We start from the raw sequence: 17,963 nt of genomic DNA, 5'->3' as shown, positions 1-17,963 counted from the left end.
ACTTTACTTTTGGTCATGAATATGAATTCATTGCTTACTATAAAAGTGAGACATGCACTTATACTTACTCAATTCCATGATATGAATTATGTTGCCTTAACCCTATATTTCAAAAGAGCAACAACACCCAATCAAACCCATAACACCATTCATGTTCTGTGTAGGATGAATTTGTTATGCAAAAACAAATAACAAAGCATCAAATTATTCCAAATGATTAATCACATGGATTTACGGTACTGTTATGACAGACCAAAAATGATATTGCACTAACCCCTTTACCAAGGAATAGGCCAGTAATATTGAGATTATCACTTGTAATAAAGTTGGCAAGGAAGTACGACATGGGTATTAACATTAATTTCCCTTAATAGCAAGACATGTGGTCATGTTTATGTAATATAAATTTGATCTATTTTCAACCTGATGACAGATAATTTTTCAGGAAAACCATTTGTCAATGTAGGCCTAATGAAAGCCACTATCTGAATGGCCCCACTGCAGAGGTGCTGATCCATCCACCCCCCACATCTGTCTTTTATTTCAATCATCGCCAAAAGTCAGATAAGGGCACCTGATTAAACACGGACCACATTGATATACCCTGCTAATGCTATTATAGGGACAGAATACATTTGATCCCCATCCTTTGGTAATAGTTCTCAAATAAAATAGCCTTTTGGCACATGGAAATGTAGCTCAATAGAACAAGTATCCTAATTACAGTGTCCCTCGTAATTAGTGGTCTACAATGTCAGTTTTGTTCTTTTGGGGGGGTAACCTGCAAATACTAAGTTGTTTAAATTGGAGTAACGGTTCACTCTAGTGGTTATCATTGTATACTGCAACGGTAATTGACCCATTGGGCTTATCGAGAGTAATTTTCTGATTGATTCAGGTGCTTTTGGTAGGATAAGCCAGAGCTTCCGGTATATAATAACTCTAGATCAGCCTAGTGGGGCAATTACCGTTTTCAATTACCGTTATAATGGGGTCAATTACCGCTACGCCGCTTCCTCTCTGCACATGCCCCAATAAAGCCATTTTGGATAAACTGACCCTGGACCTGCAGTCAGACCTAAAGGAAAAGCTACCGCTGTGTGTCAAACGGAAATTGAATTTAAAGAGTGCCTCAATTTGCCCCGGAGCAGAACATTTTACAGCACCATGGATCAGGTGGTATGTCAGCTGATCTGAACAGGAAGAGATCCAGGTTCAGTGAGCGGTGGCAGTCATAGCGTTATTTCTCAATAAGTATTATAGTTCTCACCCCAAGACACATCATACTATTTGAGAAAAACGTAACTGCTACTCAATAGCAAATCTATTCATAATGTTTGCCCCTGACGACGAGGATGGAGATTTTCTGTCACCTACTGGAGGGTGAGTAAGTTTCCTTTCTTTTTCTGGACAGATTGCTAGCAAGAATTACAAGAAATTGCCATGTGGGGGAATCGTTTCTCGTTTCAGCTTGTTTCATTGTTATTGATACCATGTGTTGTTTTGAGGTTTGTTGACTGATTTCCTGTCAATGTTAATATGGCCAAAAATTCTCTAGCTATCTAACCAACAGCTATAATGATGTATTAGAGCGACAACAAGTGGTCATTGTGCAAATATATTTATGTTTTCAATAAACATTGGAGACGAAATGCAGATTACATGTTGTCAACCATCTAAGCCAACCTCTGTTTTCCTCGTGGTTGCGCCCTGGTATTTTTTTTTTGCTCCAAAACCAACCCTTCTATTTACTTGAGCAAGTCGGGTGCATAGATGCTGTAAAGAAGTCAATGGAACGCAGACATTTACCAGATTGGCGCACATTCAACAAATCTGGTAAAAAAAGTGGATATTCGTCAAATCCGTAATGATTGAAGTATTGTAAGAGGCCCATAATGTTGTTACTTAAGCAAGCATTATTCTCTGATTTTTCACCTCCAAATTAGTGTGAAATACACATATAAACAATAGCATAAATGTAGGTAAATTTTATTGGGGGGCAATGAGAAGTCTCGGGATCTTTCCCCCATGCGTTTTCATGTCAATTCCATTGTTTTGGTCGAGTTCGATTGACCCTCTTTACCGCATCTATGCCTTGCAAAATAATTATCGTCTGACTCCTCGCGCATCCTCAGTCAGAGCCTTGTGAGATAGTCTTTGTCCTCCACCTCTTACCCAGAGACGCAGTACTGCACGGAATTTGCAGGTACAGTATGAGGTGCCTCATGCAACTGATTCAGTTGCAGGTCACTCTAGTTGCTAGATCCTACGCTTTGGGTCGTTTGTGATTTCCCCCTTTTGGCTGCGAGCCCAGTTTTTAGTTGCTGGATTAATCGGCCTGCTATGTCTGCTCTGAAGTAGATGACTAAAAACACTTGTACAATGCAGGCTAACTGCCAACTACGGCCTATGTGTTTTGCTCTCTAACATTTCCTGGCTAGTAGGGCAATAGTTCCCTCAGCTAATATGATTTGGCGGAATGAAGCTTGTCTGGGCCAGAAGCAGTGAAGGAGGGGGAGGCGAGCATTGTGGCTCCTAATTCCTCTCACATGGTGCTAGTTAGGGCCAGTAGGGCGAGGGCTGCCTGCTCCTTCAGCTCAGCACACTCTGGACTGCAGACTGAGCCGGAACTCCACAGCTCTTCCAGTGATATGGTGTCAGATCTGCCATGGATGTGTGACCGCTTTGGGGAGCAAGACATTGAGGAAAGGAGTGGAGGGCATCACTGAGGGTGGGAACACTGAAACACAGTGTGTTGGGTGGCCCGTGCCTGCCTTACACATGTAGGCGAAAGGGGCTACCCTTCACCACCAGTCGTAAGCAACAGACAGGCTTCGAGGTGTCCACCATGTCTTCTGCTCTAAGGGATAATGACTACCTGTGGAGAGAGATCCAAGGGTCAGTATTGCCCTGCTCTGGAGGGAAGAGTTAAAGTAAAACCTGATGTTTTGTCTTGATGATGACCGCATAAGCCTAATTTGCCACTGGTGGTCTGTCTGTAGCAGTTGAGGAAGGTTATGGGGTGTCTTATTATTTGAATTTGTGGTTGCCTGGTTCTAATAGCGACTGGCAAAATGTTCTTGTGGTCATTCTATTTACGCTTCAGTTATGGCAACGTGACATTGTTAGAGATGTTTCAATTTTGTGATGATATAGGCTATTCTAGTGTGTAGTCGTAGTAAGAGCTGCTGTGATAAAATGACCTACACTAATGGTATTGTGTTTTTGTCATCTTTCATTCAACGACCTGTTAAATGTGGGAATTGGTTACCTGTTAACTACGGAATGCTGACTTGTTGGAGGCAGTTAGACTGAGGGTATCTGAATCCCAATACGTCAGAGGAAAGGGCTCATAAGAGCAGCTTTTCTCTATTGTTTGGGCGTGGGTCTTGATATACAGTGTGCGGTTGCTGTGTCAACTGGGCATGGGTCTTGATATACAGTGTGCGGTTGCTGTGTCAACTGGGCATGGGTCTTGATATACAGTGTGCGGTTGCTGTGTCAACTGGGCATGGGTCTTGATATACAGTGTGCGGTTGCTGTGTCAACTGGGCATGGGTCTTGATATACAGTGTGCGGTTGCTGTGTCAACTGGGCACGGGTCTTGATATACAGTGTGTGCGGTTGCTGTGTCAACTGGGCATGGGTCTTGATAGACGGTGTGCGGTTGCTGTGTCAACTGGGCACGGGTCTTGATATACTGTGTCAACTGGGCACGGGTGTGCGGTTGCTGTGTCAACTGGGCATGGGTCTTGATATACAGTGTGCGGTTGCTGTGTCAACTGGGCATGGGTCTTGATATACAGTGTGCGGTTGCTGTGTCAACTGGGCACGGGTCTTGATAGACGGTGTGCGGTTGCTGTGTCAACTGGGCACGGGTCTTGATAGACGGTCTTGTGCGGTTTGCTGTGTCAACTGGGCACGGGTCTTGATAGACGGTGTGCGGTTGCTGTGTCAACTGGGCACGGGTCTTGATAGACGGTGTGCGGTTGCTGTGTCAACTGGGCAGGGGTCTTGATAGACGGTGTGCGGTTGCTGTGTCAACTGGGCAGGGGTCTTGATAGACGGTGTGCGGTTGCTGTGTCAACTGGGCAGGGGTCTTGATAGATAGACGGTGTGCGGTTGCTGTGTCAACTGGGCACGGGTCTTGATAGACGGTGTGCGGTTGCTGTGTCAACTGGGCACGGGTCTTGATAGACGGGCACGGGTCTTGATAGCGGTTGCTGTGTCAACTGGGCACGGGTCTTGATAGACGGTGTGCGGTTGCTGTGTCAACTGGGCAGGGGTCTTGATAGACGGTGTGCGGTTGCTGTGTCAACTGGGCACGGGTCTTGATAGACGGTGTGCGGTTGCTGTGTCAACTGGGCACGGGTCTTGATAGACGGTGTGCGGTTGCTGTGTCAACTGGGCACGGGTCTTGATAGACGGTGTGCGGTTGCTGTGTCAACTGGGCACGGGTCTTGATAGACGGTGTGCGGTTGCTGTGTCAACTGGGCACGGGTCTTGATAGACGGTGTGCGGTTGCTGTGTCAACTGGGCACGGGTCTTGATAGACGGTGTGCGGTTGCTGTGTCAACTGGGCACGGGTCTTCTGTTCTCTGCTGAATATACGTTCACTTTTTTTCACTCATTTTTTTTGTGTTCGGTGAAATCAGAAACAGTGAGCCAGGAAATGATTAACCATGAAACAGGACAGCTGCTCAATTAACACAAGACCTTTTAGCTTTTCATTCAATGAGATGTTTTTGTCTTTATGGAACATACCATGGTGTGTTGATGTCTTTTGATAAAATATTTGTGAACTTAGGAGGGGGGGTTTAGTAGACCTAGCTCATTACACCAATGATCGCAGATAATAGGCTTACAGAAATAACCTAAATATCACTCCCTCTGTGTTATTTCAGCGCAAAGCTGGCATCACTTTTTGGACTGGACCAAGCAGCAAGTCAGGGGAATGAATCTTTTCAATATACAGCCCCTAAACAGCCCAGGAAGACCTCAAATCCAGGTAAAAAACAGAACTTAACCGACGCAAGGGAATGTGACCAAAGTTTGGCTAATATGCTCAGGTGAACCTGAGATGTGATTACCGCATGTTTGTTTTATTTCCAGGTCCTCCTGCCCAGAAACCTGCGTTCCCTCCGGGTGCTCCTGCAGTACTATTGGCTACAGCTATCCATGCTTTCAAATAGTGAGTATCTTTAAACTGTACAAATGACTAGAAATACCACCTCTGTGGCTCCTGTGACATCATTAGACCCATTCATTGGTTTTGACTTAATCCACAACTGACGGTGCATCTTTCTGTTTAGTCTTAACGGGCAGTATCAGAAACAAGGAAAGCTGGGAGCTGCAGTCCTGGGTAACCAAACAACAAAAGAGGTGAGACCAGAGTTGTGCTTTTATTGGAAACAGTCCATTTTCCTAAGATTTCTATCGCTTTGAAAAGTCTTATCATCATGCAAGTTTTCTACCATTGATCTACAAGTTCCCTGTCTGTTTTCTCGTAGTACAAACTCTTGCTTTACATCAGTCAGCAGAAACAAGTGACTGCGGCCAAGATTCATGTGGGCTTCATCTTTACGGTGAGTTTAAAACAAACAAACATTGTCAGAGGAAGCTGAGCAAGTGAAAAGAGCCAAGTAAGCTTCTCTAAAAGAATCTCGCTCTCTCCCGTTGTCTCCTGCAGGTTCAGCCCAACAACTACTGCACTTTTTATGATGACCAGCGCCAGAACTGGTCCCTGATGTTTGACACAGAGAAGGCTGCTGTAGACTTTTGTAAAGAGGTGATGGACAGCTGAGCTTAGGTCATGTTTAATTGCTTTGTGCAGAATTTATTTTAATGTAGACTGGTATAAAAGTGATTTAAATTGGCTGCTTCTTTAATTTAGGTGTGTTTGGCAAAAGTGAACAGCGCCCCCTCTTTAGATATGGTGGTGGTGCAGGACCTGACACTAGGGGAGGGGCAGGGAGTTGAGACTGGAGACTCCTTGGAGGTGACATACACAGGCTGGCTCCTACAGAACCATGCCGTCGGACAGGTAAGATATGGCTGTGTGTGTTGTGCCGTTAGAAATTAGTGCTTCGCACATTTCTGTGTATCCTCTTTGCCCTGGGAGCTAGTGGTACAGCAGTGTTCTTGTAATGTTCAACTATTGTTTCAGGTGTTTGACTCCAACCTGAACAAAGACAAGCTGCTCCGACTGAAACTTGGTGCTGGAAAAGTGATTAAGGTGATTTAATTGATGTACAATTGGTGAATAATGTGGGTCGTATAGGCACAGCTAACACTTCTGTTCTAAGGAAGAATAGTAGGGGCATTCCATACCAGACATGCATGGGGAATGCACAGCTTCCTCTGTCCTCTCTGATTGCTAGGGCTGGGAGGAGGGCATGGTGGGTATGAGGAAGTCAGGCCGGCGTCTCATGGTGATCCCCCCCAGTCTGGGCTATGGCTCCCAGGGAGTAGCCAACCGCATCCCAGCAGACAGCACACTCATCTTTGAGGCAGAGCTACGACGGGTAGGACCTCCAGCATCTCGCAAATGGGACTGTCCAGTAACTCTAAGCCAAAATGTAATATTTAATGAATGTCTTTGTATCATCATGCCCTTCTGTTGTGTCCCCAGGTGAAGTTGGCGAAAGACAGTGGGTCTGACCGTGCCAGTGCTGGGTCTCGGGACTCTGCTGCCTCTTCACCTGTCCCCTGTGTGGAGAAACTGGGTCCCTACCTGCCGGGAGGGACCACTCTGCTCCGTGCTACAAGCCCCGGGAGACCAGGGTAAAAGCATAGGCTCATCTAAACACAATCACAACCAGCTCTTTTCTGTCTTTGTTCCTCTTTCGATTGTTTTCCCCATCTCTTTTTCAGGGAACCACCACTTCGGGCAAAGTCGAATTCCATCAGTGAACAGTTGACAGTGAGTGCTTTCTCTCTCTCATATGAGTCACATTAGACTTTTATATAAAACAGGCACAGCTAGGGCTCTGGCGATCATAATATTTTGTCAGATGGTTATTGTCATGCAAAAGACTGCCGGTCTCACGGTAATTGACTGTAAATTAACATAAACACATTTAGCATCTCCAGTTAGATCCAAAAATCTCAAATTTGGACTCATCAGACCAAGTACAGATTTCCACCGGTCTAATGTCCATTGCTTGTGTTTCTTAGGCCAAGCAAGTCTCTTCTTATTGGTGTCCTTTATTAGTGGTTTCTTTGCAGCAATTTTACCATGAAGGTCTGATTCACACAGTCTCTCTGAACAGTTGATGTTGAGATGTGCCTATTACTTGAACTCTGACGCATTAATTTGGGCTGAAATTTCTGAGGCTGGTAACTCTAATGAACTTCTGCAGCAGAGGTAACTCTGGGTCTTCCTTTCCTGTGGCAGTCCACATGTGAGCCAGTTTCATCATAGCGCTTGATGGTTTTTGCGACGGCACTTTCCGGATTGACTTACCTTCATGTCTTAAAGTAATGATGGACTGTCGTTTCTCTTTACTTATTAGAGCTGTTCTCGCCATAATATGGCCTTGGTCTTTTACTAAATAGGGCTATCTTCTGTATACCACCCCTACCTTGTCACAACACAACTGATTGGATCAAACTCATTAAGAAGGAAAGAAATTCCACAAATGAACTTCTGACAAGGCACACCTGTTAATTGAAATGCATTCCAGGTGAATTCCTCATGAAGCTGGTTGAGAGAATGCCAAGTGTGTGCAAAGCTGCCATCAAGACAAAGGGTGGCTACTTTGAAGAATCTCAAATATATTTAGATTATTTAACACTTCATTTTTTTGGTTCCTACATGATTCCATGTGTAATTTCATAGTTTTGATGTCTTCACTATTACACTATTATTCTACAATGTAGAAAATAGTACAAATACTTTTGACTGGTACTGTGTTTGAGTATGTATATAGAGATTCGTTTTTAAAATTGATATCTCCTAGATTTAGGATTGACACTTTAAAAACTTGTTATAATTTTTTTTTTTAAAGTATACTATAAATAATTATACCTAAAGGGGTCCCTCAATTAGTTATCATATTACTAAGCTATTCAAAATCAAATACAAATGCACTCATTGGAGGATAACTGTAAGCCACCCTGCACAATCGGTGAACCAACAGCATCGCCTAGGGCCATACATTCTCTCCAAGAATCATGGATAGACATTTTGGAGAGTAGCATAAGGTAACCAGTCCATCCAGTATGCATAATGATACAGTCCACCGATTATGATTTTCCAACGCCATACCGATTGTTGGAGGACCAAAAAATCCGGTACCGATTAATCAGCCGATTTTAAATTTTTTATTTGTACTAATGACAATTACAACAATACTGAATGAACACTTATTTGAACTTAATATAATACATCAATAAAAATCTATTTAGCCTCAAATAAATAATGAAACATGTTCAATTTGGTTTAAATAATGCAAACACAATGTGTTGGAGAAGTAAAAGTGCAATATGTGCCATGTAAAAAAGCTAATGTTTGAGTTCCTTGCTCAGAACATGAGAACATATGAAAGTTGGTTGTTCCTTTTAACATGAGTCTTCAATATTCCAAGGTAAGAGGTTTTTAGGTTATAGTTAATATAGTATTTATAGGACTATTTCTCTACCATTTTGTATTTCATATACCTTTGACTATTGGATGTTCTTATAGGCACTATAATATTGCCAGTGTAACAGTATAGCTTCCGTCCCTCTCCTCGCCCCTACCTGGGCTCGAACCAGGAACACATCGACAACAGCCACACTCGAAGCAGCGTTGCCCATCGCTCCACAAAAGCCGCGGCCCTTGCAGAGCAAGTTAACCCACTGTTCCTAGACCGTCATTGAAAATAAGAATGTGTTCTTAACTGACATGCCTAGTTAAATAAAGGTATAAAACTTGAAATCGGCCCTAATTAATCGACCATTCCGATTAATCGGTCGACCTCTAGTCCACACTCCAAAGACGATTACTTGAATTTGTTTGATTTTGGACTATTGGCTACCAATTACGGTATGTACCAAAGACATTAAATCAGTTTTGTTTCATGTTTTTCTGCCATGCATAAGATGTGGTAGTCTATCTATTATATAACAGCAAAATCATTATTTTAATTCAGTTTTTTGGGGGGGCTTGGACTCCTAAGCCTATGCATAAACTCTAATATTTATATGGGTGTTTTGAATTATCACCTTAGCAAGCGCTGTCTGTTTCCTTGTTAGACTTTGAAACAATATCCACAACAAACATGTTTTACACTGTTTCAACCTGCTGTTGAACTTCTTTCTTCAAACTGATCAATCACAGTGAGGTTTAAAATCACAATACTGTTTTGATAAGTTTTTGATGTGATTTTTGATTGTATTTTCATTGACATCAGAGTGGTTAGAGGAACAATAGAGCCCTGAGTACCAGGCCATTAGTGACCTGTTGGCGGGACAATAGAGCCCTGAGTACCAGGCCATTAGTGACCTGTTGGCGGGACAATAGAGCCCTGAGTACCAGGTCATTAGTGACCTGTTGGAGGGACAATAGAGCCAAGAGATTGCTGTGACTCAACTGTCACGTGTAATTTTACTGTGGTCTTTACTCATGACAGCTGGTGTGGCAGTAATACTGTCACCGCAACAGCCCTAGGCACAGCTGACCTGATAAAGTATAACCTATTCCTTCATCTTCCCGTTGCTCCAGAATCCAGACGCCACCAAAGCCAAGCTGATATCTCGCATGGCCAAGATGGGTCAGCCCATGTTGCCCTTCATGGCAGGGCCCTCCTCCCAGCCAGACTCCAGCGACTCAGAAATGGAGGTGAGATGAAGGGTTTATTTTCATATAGCTGCACTTACAGTATAGTAGTTGAGATAAGTATTCGAGAGAGAATTGCTGTCTTCCTCCAGGACCCCAGAGTGAAGGAGCGTCCTGCTGCTCCTTCTCCTGTACAGATCTCCACTGCCCTCCAAGCTCCAGTGCAAGGTGAGCTCTCCCACAACCTCTGCTGGAGCCATCACTCTCCATGTTTAGCTGACCAATAGGTCAATATCACTGTTTTTAAGACCAATCTATGTCTTGAATTGTTAGACTGAGATCTGCTGTAAAACTTCCTTTTCAGGGTGTCTGTTTGTTGATGCCCTGGAGGCTGCCTTTGGATGACATTTCTCAGTTTGTACATATTCATTTTTTTTCTTAAGTGCTTTCTCACCCTCACGGGGCATCGCCCTCTGCCTTGATGCCTGTTGCTATGACAGCTGCTGCTCCGCAGCCTGTGATGTCAGGCTCCGCCCATGCCTTTCAGGTGAGAATGACCCATGTCATCTTCATCGTTCAACTGTCAAAAATGTAACTAATTTCCATGCTATTTTGTATTGACTTTAAGGCTCACCGCCCTTTCTAATGAAGCTCTCCTCATTCTCTGTTGTCATTAAATCAGTCCGTTATGTTCTTTCATAGCCTTACGCCTACCCACAGTCCTCTATGTCTCCCTCTCAACTTCAACCAATGGGCCAGATGTACCCCACCCAGGCAGTACCATACATGGGAGGCACTGGCGAGGTCACTTCCTTCCTTATGGCTGAAGCTCGGCAGCATAACTCTGAGATCCGATTAGCTGTTGGCAAAGTGGCAGATAAAGTGGACCAGTTGGCTTCAAAGGTCAGCAGTAATATGAAGGGTATTTCTCTGGTGTTATCAGACATCAGTTTTTCACTTCTCATCGATCCTCATGTTTTGACAGGTTGACGACCTTCAGAGGCAAGGAGGCCACTCATTGGCTGTGCCCAGTGTCACTATGGAAACCACCATGATTATGCACAACATCCAAAGAATCATTCAGGTATAGTCCGAGGGTGGGGGGGATTTTAAGCTTTCGGATTTATTTTTATATATATATTATTTATTAATCATTAAATGTGTAACTGTCTTTATAGGAAAATGAATCTTTAAAGAAGGATGTGTACGAGAAGAGCTCACGTATAGAGGAGCAGAACCGCAAGATCGGGGAGCTCATCAACCAGAACCAGAGGTAAGACCGACATTGATCTGCTGTAGGAGGCAGACATTGATCTGCTGAATTTCCCTGTTGTCGTCCAGGTACATGGAGCAGAGTAACCTGCTGATGGAGCAGAGGAATGACTCCCTAAAGTCCTCAAGTGAACACAACCAGGCCAGGACGCTGCAGGCTGAGCAGGACAAGGTAGATCACCAACCCTACGTCTGTATATACTGTTATCACCCTGCAAGGATCAACAAACGTTCCCTTATACTCTCCCAGCCAGTGGCAGTATGAGGTGTGATTATTTAAACCCATAGCGATGGCTTTAGGAAGTCTTCTCATGACAAAAGGGTTTATTACACTATCTAACATGGCTGTGGGGATTTCAGTGGCGTTTACTTTGGTGTGTCTGGGGACTAACAGAATCTCACCTCCATCCACTGCTCCTGGCTGTTTGTCCTGCGGTGTTAGTCTCAGGGCCTTTTAGTAGTGACCGTTCACTCTTTCCAGCATGCTCTGCCTCTGCCTCAGGACCTGGGCTTGGGCCAGGTGAGCCTGTTTGCTCACTCTCTACCTCCCTCTACTTGTCATCTTCCCCATCCCCCTTTTCGCTAACTTTTCATTTATTTCATTTTTATTCAACCCTTCCCTCATTATCAGTCATCTTAATCTTCTTCCCACAGGGTTATGCTGTTAGAGTCCATGTTAACTCTGTCTCTCACTCATCATGTCTGGCCAATCACCACCACTGTCAACTCACTCTATGGCTGTGTCCCAAAAATGTGAGATGGCCTCCTTTCCTCGTTGCCTTTCGTTCATGACCACTGGGAAAAAATGGCTAGAAACGGACAGTTCCCACCATGTTGCTTTGCTTCCAGTCAGATTAGTGATCATAAAGGAAAGAAGATGAGGAAAATAAGCAAATTTGAGGTTATTGGGACACCAGCCTGTCACTGGGCTGTGTATTGTATAGACAGACAACACTGGTGACTATCAGTGCTTGTCTCAATCCCTCAGGTACGTCTGACAGAGGAGCTGGCCACGTGCACATCACGGGTGTCCCAGCTGCAGCAGGAGGCCACATCTCACCAGCAGAGGGCTGCAGAGCTGCAGAACAAACTGACCTCTGCCCTGCAGGATGGCGACACACACTGCACACGCATCTCCTCCTTAGAGACCCAATTGGAAGGTATACACTACTGTTACACAATGTGTTTTATTTAAAGAGGTTAGACAGGTGTCAGCGAGAGTGTGTTCATCTTGTAGGATGGAGGAAGTGTCACTAAAGGTGTTTGTGTGTGTGTGTGTGTGTGTGTGTGTGTGTAGAGCTGAAGGAGACTGCAGAGAGAGGCCAGGCTCAGTACCGCACAGAGAAGCAGAAACGCAAAGGGATGGCTCTCCGGGTGAACAACATGGAGGAGGAGCTGCAGGACCTGAAGGCTGACAAAGACTGTATGGAACGAGTGAGTATTGCACACAGTAAATGTTCTTGTTGGTTTATCTTTTAGATTTGGGCACCAATGCTTACGTCAATGTGCGTGGGCCTCCTCTCAGACGTGCATGGTAGAAATTGCCCAGAGGCAAAGATCTAGGATCAGCGTACAGATCTCAGTTCAGCTCTCTTCACTCCTAAACCTTGACCAGAGTTGAAGGGCCTAAAACTGACATTAGATCGGTGTCTAAGGGTATTATCATCCTTCTTCTCAGATGGTGTCGGACAGGAAGAGGAAGTGGCAGGCAGAGAGGCAGCGGTGTGATGAGGAGATGGAGGAGCTGAGGAGGAGCAGCCAGCAGGACATGGAAAGTCTGAGGACGCAGCTCCGCAAGGCCAGGACCAGCACTGGCCAGGCAGCCTCAGAACAGGTATTGTACAGTGTTTCCCCTATATTAATCAGCAGCGGCGGGCTTCACTATTAAATCGTGGCCGCCACTCCCAAAAATATGATGTACATTTTTATGTATACATATATTAATTATTATTTTTGGGGGATGGTAAAACATTTTCAGTTTAAAGTTAAACAACTAAAACCAGATATAAAGTATGTAGAAAAGATATTGGATCTATTTTTTTTTAAGATCATCTTTGAGAACTAAGCCACCAGAGTAAAAACTAGACCTTAACTAGGTTTCTATCTAATTTGCGACAGATTTTCATGTGAATATTCTGAAATCTGCATTTTCCCACTAGAGATGTTTCCATCAAAATTACTTTTTGCGGATAAAAGGCTGTGTGACGACGTAGGGCACATAAAACAAACTTTTTGCTGTTAAATTCCCATGTACCGAATTAAAAATACAAGTTAAATGGGTTTCCATCACATTTTCAACTCTACTGATGAGTTTGTCACAAACTATTGCGTTATATCGCCGGTCCACACTGGTCTTGGCATGTGCCCTCTAGCCTAACCAACAGCTCACAGATACATTGCGGGTAGGCTACCTACATTATGAGATTATTATGGATATGAGCAATAGTATTTGTCAAACGGAAGCTAAGCATCGATCGTCATGTCACCCAGAATAACACCCTCAATATTTAATGGAAAGGAGCATCAAGCTCATCACCGTGCATGTTCACCACCCTGTGAAGTTCATCAGAACTTATTTCATCTGTAGCCTAATAAACTGCAGGCTTTCCTGGGTCGTAGTGGGAGGACCACACAACATATCATGTGACTCCCAAGTTTACTTCGATCTGATGGTTATGATGTCAATATTTGCGCATTAAGGAGTTTCCACTGCCATTTCTAGCACAATACATTTTACAGACACAAAAAGATCCCGCCATGTAGAACGAACAAATTGTCAGCATTTCTAAAATTGTACCGGCGTTTCATGTTGCAATCAGCCCGGTCATTCCTTTTTTTCATGCCTCAGGTAATTTATCTACATGAAATGGTTGGATGGAAATGCTCTTACACAGGGAGAATCTACAATTCCAAAAATGTCATGGCACGGGGCCCCTATTGATTTCATTCTAATGTTTGAGTCACTTAGATAGTATAAGAACACGGCACAAGCCATGGCTAACTGTAGAATTGCAGAACATTTGCTTGAAAGTAATTGTTTAGTTTTTCCAGATTCCTATGAAATATGACCCATAATTACTTACAATAGGAGCGAAATAGTTTTCCTTCCCACATTATTTTTGGGGGGGGTATAAGTTAACAGAATATGAACTTTTTAAAGAGATTTGCACTGGTCAATTATTTTAAAACTGCACATTTTCTCTCAGCCCCATTGCAGGAAATTAGCTTTATAACTGGCATTTTTTTATTTTATTTTCAGCTCCATCACAACACCCCCACCCCCCCTACACTAACTTGGCCACCGCTGCTGAAAAAAATCCTAGGGTAAACACTGGTGTATATGTATCGTCTATCGGGAGGGAGTGATAAATATTTACACAGCTAAATCTCCTTTTGGATACGTTTTTAGTCTATGAAGAGTCATTTTGTGTGTGTGCCTGACTGCGTGTGCGTGTCTGTATTTTTTCGGGTGTGTGTTCCAGCTAGCCCAACTGCAAGCAGAGCTGGAGGAGGACTGGAAGAGGAAGTGTGAGCAGGCGTTGGCCTCGGCCAAGGAGCAGCAGGGGCGTGAGATGGCCGAACTGGCAGAGCAAAGAGACATACTGGAGCAGAGACTGACCCAGCTACAGGAAAAGGTCAACAACCTAACCCATATTATACCGTACACAACTTTCTCTCTCATGACGCCACTTTGGACTCCTGAGCTCATACATCGTTTTATAATGTGTGGCTAAGGGGGATTTGTTACTGTTGTTCTACAACAATGGGAACGACATAAGTACAAGGCTGTGAAATTACTTATTCTGTAGCTTAATCTGTGAGAGTAGTGGTGCGGAACCCTAACGGGCTCTCTTTCATTCGAACAGTTTTCGGCTCTGAAGCAGTCCAGGGGCTCAGAGGAGCAGTGCTTGTTGCAGCAGCAGGGACAGGACGAAGAGCAGCAGGTCCTACAAGAAAAGGTATTGATCTGGTTATGTGTTAGCTGCTAATGCTATTTCTAACTCTCTCCATAATGTTATGAAGTCTTCTTTCTCTCGCTCTCTCAGTATTCAGGCCTGGAGGAGCAGTGGTCAGCTGTGAGACAGAAGCTGGAGGGGCGAGTGGCTGAGCTGGAAAAGAGGCTGGCAGAGCAAGGGGGCCAAGTGGACAGTGCAGGACAGGACACTGCAGGGGAGGTGAGGGGGACACAGAGCCATGTTTTCTTTCAGACAGCTGTGTCTTTCTTACCTGGAAAATTGGGCAGTAGATATTTGGTTTAAACCAAAACTTGGAACATGCAGTTCAGGGCTGTAGTTCTATTTTTTTTAAATGTATGTCAGTCTGAACATAAAGGTCAATAAAATAAATGCATTTCAATATAAATGCTCACCTTGAAGTGTTCTGGCTACATGATGAACACAGGCTAGTATTCTTTTTCAGAATGGGAGTTTGACATTGCCCAATTTATTTTCAAATCCTTGGGGAGAAGAAGTGTATAATGTGACAAGGTGAAAGCTGTACTTTGTTATGCATTGAAAAATGTGTGTTTTGTTCACACATACTTAGTGTTTTATATGCCCATACGGGCTGTGCACTAATTGGTGTACGACACAAAAATAAATCAATCAATCAAACTGTATTTCATGTTTTGACCCTGGCCATGTTTTCCTGGCAGGTGAAGCGTGTAATGAATGGAGTGTTTCACTCTCTGAGGGGGGAGTTTGACCGACACGAGACTTACACAGGCAGCACTGTGCTCGGCGTAATCGTCAACACCATAAAGGTACAGCATCTCTTCACGACAATGACCAAAACGGTTGTCTCAATAACGTGTTATTCACAATGAAGATGGACTGTAAAGGATGTGGGTGAATTAATGTTGGTCTTTGTCCCTTTACAGAGTGTTACCTTGCAACTGCTCAATGGTACCGAGAGACGTTCATCCCATCTGAGGGAAGAAGAAGAAGAAGAAGAAGAGGTGGACAGTGATGTGAGGCATAGAGAGAAGAGACCAGCTCAGGTTGCTCATGTGAATGGGAAGGAAGAAGCGGAGGAGCAGAGGACCGAGCATGAGCAGCTTAGTGAGTCCTCTGTGCAGACGGGGGGAGACCCCAGAGATGTGCAGGAGAGGGCTCACCTTGAGGCAGTACTAGAGACAAAGAAACTGACTCGAGTGGAGCCAGAGGCAGACATGGACACGGATCCAGAGCACCAACCACTCTCAACCCAGCCACAACCACCATCTTCCCAACCACAGGGAGAGATCACCACAGAGCCTTCTGAACCCACTGGCATAAACCTTGAGGAGAATCTGCCCTCTGAGATAGGACAGAAAACTCAGTCCGAAGGTGGCATAAGTAGCCCGGAGGTGAAGAAAGTGAGTGGGACTATTGAGGGTCCCCTGGGTGAACTGAAAAGAACTAGCTCCAAAGCCACAGGTCCTCAAACCCAGCTTCCACCTCCACCAAGCCCCCTGTATGATAGTCCTGGGAAAGTAACAAGGTGAGTTCTATAGAGAGACCAGTGAACTAAAATTAAACTTAGATAAGGCTCCGTTATACCCAACCATGTTCATAATTAGTCCCTTACTAATATGCATGCATTCCTGCATCTATCTATTCCCCCCCCCTTCTATGTCCATTCTCACTTGTGTGTTTTACTATTCTCTCAGTCTGACTGAGGGAGTAGGAGAGGAAAATGGGAAGGAGACATTTTTCCTGAGCACAGCCCCAACCAAACCCCCACCCACGGAGGAGGAGGATGATGATGAGCTGGTGAGGAAGGATCTCTAGGGCCACACCAGTTCTCTCAGATGTCTACACACTGCTTCTGTTCCCCCTGTTTGTCAGTGGAGCCTGTGTTTATCTGTTTTGTGGCTTACTCTGTGAATAGAACAGCAGGTAACACAAAGATGGTTTTGGGATCGAATTCAGTGGTATTCTTTACTGTTAAGTCTATGACAGGAACTTGTTCTGAATTACTTCATTTATTTCTGAACAGTGTTTTGTGGTCAGCAGAGAATTACTGAACACAACTCACATTTGATATATTTTCCCCATGTTTTCTCAGAGCTTGAAGGGGCAACCTCCCCCAGCCCCTCTGTTTGGCGACGAAGAGGATGAAGATGATGATCTTGACTGGCTGGGATGAGCAACAACTGAAGTGATAAGTCTTATGAGTCTTAAAGTCCAGATGGAGGGACAGGCCCTCTAGAGATATCATTTCCACTGTCCTAAGAGGGACTAAATGAAGGGACGTGGTGAACTCCGTCTCTGTACATGGAAGGGACGTGGTGAACTCCGTCTCTGTCTCAGATAAGGCAACTCAAGTGAGTGAGAAGGATGTGCCGTCTGACTGCTCTGAACACTGTGGTTAGAGACCTGTGCTGTTGATCTTTTGGTCGGACCTGACTGCTGCTGCCTGGAAACCACCTTTAATCAATGAAGTAATGATTAAAGGTGGTTTCCACCAGACCCCCCCCCTAGAAATCAATCGATCTGTTAGTCCTGTAATTTGTTGACCTCATTAGGCCTTAAATTAACATAATGTTGGTCTCTAACTGATGATTTAGCTTGGTTTGTCTGTATGTTTTGTTTTCAAGGGTTTCAAGGTGGTCATGTATTATGTGCTAAATTATAAGAGGGCTTGCTTCTTCAAGAACTTCTAACTTTTACACATTTTTGCTAACCGATATTCATTCCAGAAAATAAAATGCATAGAGTACGTGGACATCTATTGTTGTTTCCTTTCCAACTTGACCTTTTCTTGTCTTTCTGGATCATTTTGGTGATGACATCCAGAATCAAACCAACAACTTGCTAAATTGAATACTGATACTTGCAATTAAAACATTTTAAAAACACACTGACAAAAAACTGGATCAGAATTTGGTGTTGATAGACATTTACATAACACCATATCATCAAGACGTATGCTCAAGATGAGTAATGTC

General features: G+C 44.0%; 1 protein-coding gene across 5 annotated transcripts; it reads left to right on the top strand.

Annotated features, from left to right (window-relative positions):
* The first annotated feature begins 1,039 nt into the window (after positions 1–1,039).
* On the top strand, positions 1,040–17,740 carry LOC112263086 (FK506-binding protein 15). Of its 5 annotated transcripts, none has more exons than XM_024439078.2 (28): positions 1,041–1,383; positions 4,905–5,008; positions 5,113–5,191; positions 5,313–5,382; positions 5,534–5,585; positions 5,690–5,788; positions 5,894–6,043; positions 6,167–6,235; positions 6,381–6,524; positions 6,632–6,783; positions 6,874–6,922; positions 9,707–9,823; positions 9,913–9,988; positions 10,204–10,307; positions 10,463–10,663; positions 10,746–10,844; positions 10,939–11,033; positions 11,102–11,204; positions 12,021–12,192; positions 12,330–12,466; positions 12,711–12,866; positions 14,515–14,667; positions 14,899–14,991; positions 15,079–15,207; positions 15,687–15,794; positions 15,912–16,513; positions 16,683–16,785; positions 17,081–17,740. In XM_024439078.2, the coding sequence occupies exons 1-28, from the start codon at positions 1,356–1,358 to the stop codon at positions 17,159–17,161; spliced, it is 3,525 nt and encodes a 1,174-aa protein (XP_024294846.1). In that variant the 5' UTR covers positions 1,041–1,355; the 3' UTR covers positions 17,162–17,740. The 5 variants fall into 5 exon arrangements, with proteins under 5 accessions (XP_024294848.1, XP_024294846.1, XP_024294844.1 ...); XM_024439076.2 differs by having other exon boundaries at positions 5,511–5,585; XM_024439079.2 differs by having other exon boundaries at positions 1,041–1,387.
* The last annotated feature ends 223 nt before the right edge of the window (positions 17,741–17,963 follow it).

The sequence above is a fragment of the Oncorhynchus tshawytscha genome, linkage group LG12 (assembly GCF_018296145.1).
Source record: "Oncorhynchus tshawytscha isolate Ot180627B linkage group LG12, Otsh_v2.0, whole genome shotgun sequence".
Classification (NCBI taxonomy): Eukaryota; Metazoa; Chordata; class Actinopteri; order Salmoniformes; family Salmonidae; genus Oncorhynchus; species Oncorhynchus tshawytscha.
The sequence above is the reverse complement of the archived record's forward strand: the minus strand, read 5'-3'. Positions and strand labels throughout refer to the sequence as shown.